This window comes from Acanthopagrus latus, chromosome 23 (assembly GCF_904848185.1).
Source record: "Acanthopagrus latus isolate v.2019 chromosome 23, fAcaLat1.1, whole genome shotgun sequence".
In the NCBI taxonomy this organism is placed as follows: Eukaryota; Metazoa; Chordata; class Actinopteri; order Spariformes; family Sparidae; genus Acanthopagrus; species Acanthopagrus latus.
In genome coordinates this window covers 2,113,783-2,125,715 of record NC_051061.1, presented here as the reverse complement: position 1 = coordinate 2,125,715, position 11,933 = coordinate 2,113,783, and the positions used below count along the sequence as shown (strand labels likewise).

At 41.8% G+C, this 11,933-nt stretch overlaps 1 protein-coding gene across 2 annotated transcripts; it reads left to right on the top strand.

Annotated features, from left to right (window-relative positions):
• Positions 1-432: 432 nt before the first annotated feature.
• Positions 433-10,290, top strand: aldh3b1 (aldehyde dehydrogenase 3 family, member B1). Of its 2 annotated transcripts, none has more exons than XM_037088465.1 (10): positions 433-652; positions 1,747-1,916; positions 4,226-4,336; positions 5,105-5,225; positions 6,470-6,555; positions 6,672-6,753; positions 6,981-7,373; positions 8,192-8,358; positions 8,442-8,541; positions 9,552-10,290. In XM_037088465.1, exons 2-10 carry the CDS (start codon positions 1,755-1,757, stop codon positions 9,737-9,739), a joined length of 1,410 nt encoding a protein of 469 aa, XP_036944360.1. In that variant the 5' UTR covers positions 433-652; positions 1,747-1,754; the 3' UTR covers positions 9,740-10,290. The 2 variants fall into 2 exon arrangements, with proteins under 2 accessions (XP_036944360.1, XP_036944361.1); XM_037088466.1 differs by lacking the exon at positions 433-652 and adding an exon at positions 1,338-1,477.
• Positions 10,291-11,933: the final 1,643 nt, after the last annotated feature.

Below are 11,933 nucleotides of genomic sequence, written 5' to 3'. Positions count from 1 at the left end.
TGTCTATCCTGGATTCCTATTTATTATGAATATTAAGTCCATTAATCACACTCCCACCCAGACTGAACTTGAATCCTGGTTGTTTTTTGAAACTTTTACATCATAATGTGAATGTGGGTTCAATTTTTGCTGGTAGGTCGCAGTCTTGAAGAGGAGGCATCCATCATGTCACACTGAGGGAAATCACCATGTGTGTCTCAAATGTAAAGTAGAATTATGAGTGGGATTATTAAGGCTCTGGACAAAATAACACCACTGTCGATGTGGCGCTGAGCACTGCATGTGTTGTTCATGAGAGAGAAAAGGGAAAACACTGTGACTAAAGAAAGGTTTGAAGGAAAAACTCAAAATATAAAAATAAAGTTAGCGTCCGGTGTGTCGGACTGTGGCAATGTGGGTCAGAGGGTGGAGGGGAGGGGGGGGGCAGCTGCCTGGTGCCCACTGCGCTACCTGTTCACACCCGTAACGTGCCAGGCCGTCCCGCCTGACAAGTTTCGGGGCTAGTTTTTCAAGTTCGACCGCCCCCTCCCATTCAGATCAAACTGAACCGGTCGGAAGAAAAAGGACAACACCCGGAAACACAAGAGCAGTCTGTCTTCAGCGTTTCTCCGGCACAGAGGGGCAGCGGGGCCGACGACACCCAGGACAGCAGGTAGGCTGAGCACAGCAGCAGCTCGTCTACAAGTCACACACTTCTGCTGCTCTTCTAACACTGGTCCGTCCTAAGAAGGGTTCGGAGTTGTGAGACTAACCTCAGTAGACGAGCCCTGAAAGATCGGGATTTCACTCGGGAACATGTCACGGAGGTTTTGACGGTGTCAGACACATTTAGTAACGTTAAATTTCCGCTCTATGTAAAAATGATGCTTGTCAGTTCATCCGTTTGTTCAAAAACGTGCCCGTATAGTTCCAGTGCACTACGGTTTGATGAGTGCCATCGACACTGGTTTAACAGCGGTGTGCGAACCTCCATTGGGAAATTTAAAAAAAAAAAAAAAAAAAGTGTAAAACTCTGCTTCTCCACCAAATGGATCGGGGGAAACGTACGTGATTACTTCTGATCAAACACGACGAACTTCTGGTGAATTCGGCGCACACAGCTTTGTAACACGTTCTCTCTCTCCATTACGAAACATTGCGAAATCAACTAAAGTCTCTAAGTCTAAGATCCAGATCCATTATCTGCTTTATTTTCACTTCACTTTTTTTTTATTTTTTCAGCGCAAACTTCCACAAACCCTCTTGGTTGCTGTGTACTGATATGACTAGAGAGCATGTTTTCCCACATGACTCCTCTCGGGGCTCTGCCAGCCTTTGTTTCTGCTGAGTCATGTGGACAGGCTTATCTGCTCTGATTTGTGGGTGTCGCATCAGTGGCCTGCACAAACATGCAGCATCCTGTGTGTCACCCTGCTCACAGGCTTCATGACATAACGGTTAGAGTCTAACTGCGAGGCTGCCAAGAGATTTGCCACAGGTCATCTATTAACTGTCTTTGGAAAATGTTTAATGTTTAATACATATGCAGAGTTAATAAATGCAACTGTATATTTAATTCATTATAAAGCTGATATATATGTGTATGTTTGTAAGAAACACTTATTTTACTGTCAAACTTAATTTCTGAAATGGAAGTTCATCACTATTATGATAATCATATGTTTAAAGAAAAAAAGCTGACGTGTGTGTGTGTGTGTGTGTGTGTGTGTGTGTGTGTGTGTGTGTGTGTGTGTGTGTGTGTTCCAGGTGAAAGGATGGACACCCAGAGTCAGGTTGTGGACAGGCTGCGTGCGGCGTTCAGTGCGGGTATCACCAAACCAGAGCAGTTTCGCCGAACTCAGCTGACCAAGCTTATGTCCATGGTCAAAGAAAACGAGGAGCTGATTTTAAATGCACTGCACAAAGACCTTGCAAAGGTACAAGACTGCTCACGGGACGCCGGCATGCGCGTGCACACACACCCACACACACACACACACACTCTCTGCTTCCACAACACAGCACATAATTACAGAGCCGGGGCAGAAGGGTGATGCTTACTGTTTTACACAGCCGTTCTGTCTGGTTGTAGCTGTTCTTGTGGAGGTGAAACTGAACACTAAATCTAAATCCCATGACCGAAGTGTGTGAAAGTGTGTGAAAGCTACTAAACAGTTTCCTTTAAAGGTGCAGTATGTAAGAATTGCCTCCCTGTTGAACTCATTCTAAGACCAACTGGAGGCAGCATATCACCAGAGTGGAGGCCTGTGCACACTGAGACAATACACCCTCATACTGTCGCCATCATGATTGCACACTGACTGCCACACGCTGGGAGACAAAGAGAAAAGTAAACTTGATTTTCAGCATTTTTCATCCTTTCATATCCTTTCCTGATCGTGTGCGTGTGTGTCTAACAAAAAGTCTTACAAACTGCACCTTTTTTTTAAATTTAGAGTTGTTCCGATTCCAATGCCAGTATCAGAAATTTTGCCGATACTGCCTAAAGTGTAGGTCTAATTCCTGGTTAGCTCCATTAGCTCCGCTTAACGTTACACACTGGAAATCAATTCTTCTTCTCGGCTCTAAAAGCCAACACAGGAAGTTGCGCTGTGCTGTCACTGACAGCTACTGTTTTTAGAGCAGCAAAGAAGAAGTTGATTTCAGGTGAGTGAGACGGAGCTAGCAACATGTCAGCTATTTGGCCATATTTTGCTCTGAATAACACCACCAGTAAAACAGTAACTTGTTCAGTACGCAAAACTGTAATTTGGAGGGGTGGCAGGAATGTTGCCGAATTTCAACACCAGCAACTTTACAAAGCTTTTCAAATGTATCACGTGACAGAACACAACGAAACTGCTCTCCCCAAACTTTATGAGACAGTGAGCGAACACATTTCATGTAGGCTGACGTGTCAGGCAGTCAGTTTTACTACTGACATGTGGACCTCTGACGTGTGTCCCATGTCTGCAGAGTCTGCACACTGGGTGGACACAGTATCAGCGTCAACATTTGCCCCTCAAAGTGTGGTGCTGCAAAGCAAACAAGTTCCATAAGTGACTTCTGAGGGAATTATTTATTCCTAGATTTATTTAAGTTGCTGTTGCACTACTGCTTTAAAATGTTTGGTTCTTTATGTGTTCTTTTTCAATTATGGCTGACTGTCAAAATTGATAAAAAAGAAAAAAAAAAAAAAAAGAATGTTGGAAGGCAATCATTCCTTGCAAGGTTTTACCTGAGCCAGGCCATACAGCAATGATGGCAGTCATATCGCAGGGTTAGCAGTGTATATACAGCTGGGAAAATAATTAATCCTGTACTGTAGTGGGAGACTACCTTCCTTATCCGTCCAGTTATTCCACTATGAATCCCTGTGAATCCGCTCAAAAGTTAAAGTCCAAATCTGAGGAGAAACGGCTCTGAGTCTAAGTCCAAACCAGAGGCAAGACAGTTCAGAGACTAAGTCCAAATCAGAGGCAAGGCAGCAAGTCTTCAGTCCAAAAAGGTGTTAATCCCAAGAGAAGAAGTTATAAATCCATGAGGTACCCCGGGGCAACTGCGAAATCTCCCTTGATCACCCTCTTTTATACTCGGGGTCAAGGTCACCAGTGCCCTCCTGGACCATCCCCCTTCGTCATGATCACGCGAGACTGTCATCTTACTATTCTCATTTTTGTCTGTCTTCCTTAAAGCCTACAAAGTGTCTCACCCAGGCCCCTATCTGTGGCCTTGGGTGAGCTGTGGCTGCACCTGCTGCTCCCCCACTCCAGCCTTGTTATAATAAAGGGAGCATCAAACCTTGGTCGTACATCAGGCTCAAATTTCCTGTTAACACAGAACTGCAAGGTGTATTCTCAAATCAGTTTATATGCATGATCGTGATCCTGTTTATATTTGCCACTACTGTACCCAAATAAGTTATCGGAATTGGTATCAGGAAGGAAAAATGGTATTGGAACTTCTCTATTTAAAATGCATCATGGTGTCTTATTTTCACCCCTCCTACTATTCCACTTATTTTATTAAGCCATTAAGCATTTGATATTTGAGGTAGATTCACACACATAATATGGAAAATATGAAAAAGTTGAACATTTTAGGTGCAAGAAGAGCACACACACAAGGCTGCATGAATGCATGCAGGGTGTTTGGAGCACAGTGTATATGTCATTTCTTTGTCTGCGACAGTTCAGTAAACTAACTAACACTAACTTCCCTTCTTATTGCCGTCCTCACACATCAGCCAAAATTCGAGGCCATCCTGTCCGAGGTTGATATAGTGATCAATGAACTGCACTACGCCATCGATAACCTATCCAGCTGGCTGAAGCCCGAGTATGTCAGCAAAAACCTGGTAGGTTGGCAAGGATTTATTAATGCTGGTAGTATTATACATATACTTTGCAGAGCTCAACAATGATTTTAATTTGATTATCATGATTAGTTAATCAATTAATCAGTTTGTGTATAATTATTTTCAATATAATGAAAAGCTTCTTATGAGCTTCTTATTTTGAAGTAATTTTTCCAACAGAGCACAAAATAGATATTAGAAAAAAGGTTTGTGTATTACTCCTTTATAATGAGTCAACTGTACTTGGTTTTGCAGATGTTTGATATTTTAATCATTTTCAGCTAAGGGCTCTGACACATCTGGGCAGAGGCTGTAACTGTGATACCATAAATTCACCCACTTAGTGCAGTATCTCCTTTTTTTCACCTCCCCTCTCCACATTTTTTTTTTTTTTTATCAGAAATATTTTTGATCTGAAGTGGCCAGTGGGAGTGGTGTCAAACCACGCTGCTTTATAATAACAGCGATTTTTATATCTGCTGTCTGGAGTCCCCCAGTTTCGCTTTTTGAATGATGAATACAGACTACCGCCACCTGGTGGTATGGAGAGATATTTCCTCTCCCACGTGTACGGAGCGCTCAAGCTAGTTGGCTGCCGGCTGTAGTCTTCGGGTGTGTTGAAGAGCTTTTTTGTTGAAACACAGTTACCGTGAGGCAACACATCAGTTTGGTGTGCCTGAGGCCTTTATAACTTGCATGTGCTTACATTGTATTTACAAAACGCTTGTTTTGCTCTGTAATTTATTTTCGATGTTTGTCCATTTCCAGGCCACAAAGCTAGATGACTGTTTTGTGCAGAGGCAACCATTAGGAGTTGTGTTAATCATCGGGCCGTGGAACTATCCTCTGCAGCTCCTTCTCATACCCTTGGTCGCAGCCATTGCCGCAGGTATCATCCTCACCCATATAACCAGAATATACACAACAGCTGCATTTGCTAAGGTCTTAGTGCTAGGAAGATTGACTGTGATTACTTTGTGAATGTAGCTTCAAACCTGCAAACCTGAAAGATAAATGATAAGTCATGGAATGTATGATTGCAGCTGACAACAGCTAACAGCCATTTTGTTCAGGTCGTTCTGGTGAGGACATCACACCTGAACGATAATGTATCTGTGCTTGTAGCCAGGAACACTTTCAGACCCTTCTGTCAATTATACTGTTTTTTTTTACCAAGCACCTTAGAATCAGCAGCTCCGTTTGAGGCAAGATGAGTTTAATTAAAGCAGCATCATGTAACCATTCATCTTACGATATCAGCTTCAGAGTCATGGCGATGGTTCAGTGTGGTGTAACAGGGTGAATGGTGTCTCTGTCTCTTGTTTCTGCTCAGTGTAACTTGAGTGAGAGGGGAAGATCACAGCGTTACATACTCGCCAAGCACTTTATACTCACAAACAGTTGTTTGCACAGTTGATGCTTGGACCTGTATCTGCTTTGAAATGGTTCCAAATGATCGAATGAAAATCAATAATGCTTTCCATCAGATCAGTGCTAAGCTCCTTAGACATTGTAGTGTTTGTGGCTGTGTTTAATGGGTGTATCACACAAGTCCGATCTTTATCGGTTAGAAGAAGTTAAGAGGCCATGCTACAAAGAACATTTGATTCACACAACTTTCTATAATCACCAAAATTCATTGTTTAAGTTACTGTATGTATATTTTTGAGCCAGTAGATTTGGTCACAACTTCCGAAAAAGTTAAATTGATACTAACTGATACTAAATTAAACTTCATGAATGTTTTTTTTTGTGACAAAGTAGTTTGTGTTCCACTCATCAATCATACAAACATTTGATTTGTGGAAATCATTGGAACGGCCATGATTGATTTTGTAGTTTGTTTGTAGTTAGCACCTTCACTACATTTGGCAAATTGTTGAACATCCAGGATTTGTATTTACTACTGATGTTTTGCACCCAGAAACTGTAGGGGGCGACAAATCACACAAAGTGCCTATTTCTACATAATGTTGCTTTACTCTTTCTGGCTTCAATATAGCCAGGCTGTTTAAGCCTTATTACGAGTATTCTTTGTGAATGTGGCCCTCATGACAAAGTGAGGTCAGATCACTAACCTCAATCAGTCACTGCCGTCTGAACTGATTTGATGATGTCGTTATCCTTGACAAGGGAACTGTGTGCTCATCAAACCTTCAGAGGTCAGCGCTGCCATGGACAGTCTGATAGCAGAGCTCATCCCCAAGTATTTGTCTCAGGTAAATCAACCATTGAGTTTAAAAGTTGTGTCATTTTGCTAATGTTTTATTTATATAAATTCACACTCATGTCACAGTGACTGACACACACTAAGATGAGATTGTCATTGTGGCAGGACTGTTATGCAGTTGTCCATGGTGGAGCAGAAGAGACCAAGGCACTTCTGCAGAACCGCTTTGACCACATCTTCTACACAGGTACAAGCTTACAGTATTTCACAATATTTCAGTGGTAAATATAATAGATGTATTTTGTCCCTCAGTGGTCACACGACCACAGTGTAGTTTAAAAACAGAGCATCAGAATTGATACAGCAGAACAGAGATCTCCTTTTTATTCCACACATTACAGGCTTTATACTTTCACACATGCAGTAGAAACACCCTCTTCACTCTGCCACTGACTTTTCAGCTGTGTCTTTTAGGTTCTCAGAGTGTGGCACGCAGCATCATGCGGGCGGCCTCGGTCCACTTGACCCCAGTAACCTTGGAGCTGGGTGGCAAGTGTCCCTGCATCATTTACGGAAAAATTGACATCACAGCCGCCGCCCGCCGCATAGCGTGGGCCAAGTTTTTTAATGCCGGCCAGAGCTGCGTGGCACCGGACTATGTACTGTGCTCACCGGAAAACCGGGACGCCCTGCTGCCGGAACTGCGCAAGGTCCTGGAGAACTTCTACGGCAAAGACCCTCAGAGCTGTCCGGACTTCTCCCGCATCGTGTCGCCCACACACTGGACTCGACTGATGGAACTGCTCGGGAAGTCCAGTGGAAAGGTTGTTGTGGGAGGAGAGAGCAGCCAGGAGGACAAGTACATCGGTGAGCTTCAGAAGCAGTCAGTGCTTAGAAATTGAACTAGATTCCTCTGTCAGACAGATTATAGATTGAATATGAGGTTCCCTAATAAGATGCACTGGAGGTTCAGAGAAATGCCCCGTAATAAGACTGTATGTTCATTTTTCTCAGATTAGGTTAAAATCACACTGTCAATTGAAGAAGTATTCCTACCCCTGTTCTCCTTACTAAGCAGGAAAATACAACCGCAAACCTTCTGAATTCCCTCTGAAAGTTTCTCTCTCTTACCACGCTGAACCAAACTTTATCGCCTCAGATGTGAAAACATTTCATCTCTTGACGCTGGTGTCACCTACTGCTGATGCTCGACTCTTAGCTTGTCTGGACTAACCCTGAAATTGTGGCATATTTTCATCATGGTTTTAATTTGAAAAACAAAACACAATTTTCACAGATATTAGCATAAACTTTGACTTAATTGAACTCATATTTGTTTTTGAATTAATTCATTTTTACATTTATTTTTTTGTATCAATTGCTAGTATTTTTTGGCCTTTTCATGGCTTCATTGACAGGGCAGCTTGAGAGATGACATGAAATGGGATGAGAGGGGGTGCCCCATTCATTTATTGATTATAGTTTATTAATTATTAGTTGTAATAATGATAATAAATAATTACAAAATTCAGCCATAAACCCAAGCAAATATTTCAGGGGTTTTAATCATCATCAGGTGTGATACTGCACACCATGAAGCATTATTAATATAAAATGTAATAACATTATATATAAAATGTACTAACCTAGATTTTGGTTATATTCTATTCTGTGGTTCCCCTCAGCTCCCACGGTGTTGGTGGATGTGGCCGAAGACGACGCACTCATGCAGGAGGAGATTTTCGGCCCCATTCTGCCCATCCTCACTATTGAATCTTTGGAGAAAGGCATTGAATTAATCAACCGCAAAGAGAAGCCACTGGCCCTCTATGCTTTCTCCGATGAGTCCTCTGTAAGAAAACCGCTCTGCACCCCCCACATCATACCTGTGAAAGTATCGTCTCATATTTATCAGGTTGCGCTTCCCCTCTAAAGGTAGTGGACACAGTGCTGCAAAATACCAGCAGTGGAGGATTCTGCTCAAACGACGGGATCATCCACATGTCCCTGCCAAGCCTGCCCTTTGGAGGTGTAGGTAGGTTTGTTTTGTTGGCGGCATGGCTAACAAGCTAACATGTCTGAAGTCATCTTACCTGCAAACATTTAGCAGCTTTATACACACTGTTTCAACTGATTTCACCATTTACACTGAATTTGTGAAAGTCCTGTTGAATAAAGCCACGAAAGGCTAAGAAACAACAAATACAGCAAACGGTTACCAATGTAGGCTGCCTGTTTGTCTCAGTGGAGAAAAGACCCAAAGCTTCCTGAAAAACTCGCTCAGTTTTGTCAGTTGTTGAGTAAGTAGACACATAATAAACATTTTGAGGTGGTGGCTGCCATAAATTATTTTTTGGGCCATCTTATGAATTTGTCATGTTTTACTTGAAAACGGTAAAAATAAAAGCTTTATATAATTATTAGTGTAGTCCCAATGATGCACATGTTCATTTTTGTATATGTCCATGTCAACAGAGCTAGCTTCTTGAAGTTGTGTCAGTTATTAACACGTTTCATTTCATTTAACGTCTTCAAAATAAAATTATCTATTTTTAGCTGTATTTTGTTTTTTGACAGCTTTATTATGAAGTGGCTAAACCAGCAGCAGTAACTTCACACACATCCTAAAACCAGTGAGGACCAGAGAAATTCATTGTGCCCGACTTTGGAGCACAGTTAACTGGTGATTAAAAACCATATTGGCGGAGCACAGTTTGACTTGGCGCATACAAAATTGGAACTTTATAAAGTTTCAAAAGGCACAAAAACTTCATCCATACGCAAATGTTGAGTTGGAATATTTCAGGAACCTAATTGGCTCAGATAAAGAAGAGTATTCAGTATTCAAAAGGAGTATTCAGTTGGGCTTGAGTGTAACAGAATAATTCAAACCTCGGGTGAAATCACGTCAGATCCTCTGAGTGGCCCTTACAAGTCATTGGTAGCCCGTTGCATATTTTGAATAGACTGCTGTTCGTCCGGCCTCTCTGACATTGTCTGCATGTTTTTTCTGAATGGTGTTCTGGGTGTGATGTCTCCTGCCAGGGGCCAGTGGTTGGGGCAGTTACCACGGCCGCTGGGGCTTTGAGGCGTTCAGCCACCGGCGGGCTGTCATGCTGCGCGGCTGGGCTTTGGAGAGACTCAACGGTCTGCGCTACCCGCCTTACAGTGAGGAAAAACTGAGCTGGCTGCGCTGGACCGCCTCGCCAAAGAGCAGATGCACACTTATGTGATGACAGGAGGTGTGTGTGTGTGTGTGTGTGTGTGTGTGTGTGTGTGTGTTTGTGCGCGTGCGTGCGTGCCCTGTGCGTGTGCGTGAGCTTTTTATACTGTATTGCATAAATGTGAATGATGATGATTTATCTGGGAACAGCATTAATAACTTGTTTTAATCTCTTGGGAAGGTTGTTTGTCCACTTGTATATTCACATGCTGGGTGCTTGTGCACTTTTCATCCTGCCAGTTTCTCACCCAACTCACACTTCTAAAATAATTATTATATTTTATTGTATCCAATGTTAGCACAAGGGAAATTACAGACATAAAACACATCTTCTAAAGTGGCGCAGATACTAAATGTCTGGGTCCCACCACCTGCTTGTTTTTATCGTCTTACAGTGAAATATTTATTTCAGTGATGATTGTGTTTCATTGTAATTTATAACATCATTTGATCATCAATGTTAATCTGTTGGATTGTTTTGATTGTTTTCTCGTGGTGAAGTATTCTTGGCTGTGTTTTAATACTTTTATTGAAAATAAATTTGAACTTTCTAAACACTGATTTGAGAGCTGCTGTTCTTCACTCAAGGCCTCACTGAGCACGTTCTGCCACACGACAGTCACGTGACAGTTCACAAAGTACGTCATTCTCAGTCTTTCACCTGTTGAACTGGAAACTTTGTCGGAAGGGAGGGGGGAGAATCAGCTTCAATAACACGACAGACTGAACAGTAACAAGGAGAACCTGTCCAGCTACTGTATGGCTGCACTGGTCATGCATTTATCAACAAAATGGTACATGTCAAGTGCATGTGAATCAGACTAAAGAGGGAACAAATCTCACTATCTACATTCATAGCAGTTGTCATAACCTCTGGGGATAAGATGCAGCAGGTCAGTTTACCAGTCAACAGAACTCGATTGAATTGATGTGAGTCGATTAGTTTGTGGTAATTTGGGGAAAAGGAATGAAAAAAGTGTAAACACATAAATCAGGAGAAATTCTGAAGGTCTTTGAAATGTTCTTAAATGGCTAATGGGCCTCATATTCCAGTTAATATGGGTCTTTAGTGCTGCTTAAACAAAAATCTATCTATAACCTTTGACCTCATCCAGTCTCATCACAGACTTTCATTGATGAGATGTAAATGTGGGGGAAAAGCTGTCTTCTTTCACTTTATTTTTTTATACAAGTTCAAACTAAAACACTTACACAGATGTGGAACCAAGTGTGCGGCGCGGAGGCAGACATGTTTTCAGCGGCGACCAGCAGGTACAGAGATCCTGAAGGGCCGGTAAGGACCTCTTTTTTTTTTTTTTTTTTTTTTTACAGGTAAGAGAGGAAAAACAAACTAATGAGGGAAGGGTAAGGGAAGTTAAAAAATCAGGTCGTCTCAAAGGCTGAGGATGGAGGATGAATACAGATAGAAATAATTATAGTTTATTTATACTTATAGCCTTATTTTTCTGGTGATCCATTTATAAGTCTGACAGTCTACATAAAAATGCACCATTTCATGTCCTCATACTCATAGTTTTTCAAATTCTGATAAATGGGCCTTTTTGTGATTCTTTTCTAGTTTGTAGTTATTGTGGTTACTGTCACATGCAACACTATTTTAGTGTTAGCTTCTGTTTTATGTTAAAAATGCACTTTTCCTTTTTTACCCCAACAGTTCTAGTAGCAGGCTCCCGCCAGTCTGTGTCCCTGCATCTTTGATCCTAACACTCCCCTTTCAGGTTACATCCTCACAATAAGGCTTAATAGTAACCTGTGAGTTAACCGAATTTGTATATGTGCTCAGGAGACTATATGTCTAATGGAATAGTATCATTTCATGGATGTATTGATAGCTATACCAGATCAGACATAGTAAATCAAATGAATTTCAAGAGAGTAGTACATCAATAAACAAAATACCATGTTACTGGCCACAAAGGCTGATGATGATGAGGATGGCATGACAAGTGTAAATGGAGAACATACTGCTTGCTGCTGACAAACTTAAGCTGTCTGCATCAGATTGGCCATGCTGAAGAGACTCTTCATGGGTGCACGAGACGATGTCGCTGTGTGGAGTTCCATGAACATCAGGAGAGGCCAGGCGATTGTTTCATTTCATCTGTCCATTATGCAGATCAGTACACTGTACAGATGTTACTGCCCCGTGACAGAATATCTTCTCTGGTTTTAGGCTTTACAAA

Excerpts from the sequence above, each read along its gene's own strand:
- aldh3b1 (XM_037088465.1), top strand. The coding sequence starts at position 1,755 with ATGGACACCCAGAGTCAGGTTGTGGACAGGCTGCGTGCGGCGTTCAGT. Across the intron at positions 4,337-5,104 it reads AGTATGTCAGCAAAAACCTG|GCCACAAAGCTAGATGACTG; the intron begins GTAGGTTGGCAA and ends GTCCATTTCCAG. Across the intron at positions 6,754-6,980 it reads TGACCACATCTTCTACACAG|GTTCTCAGAGTGTGGCACGC; the intron begins GTACAAGCTTAC and ends TGTGTCTTTTAG.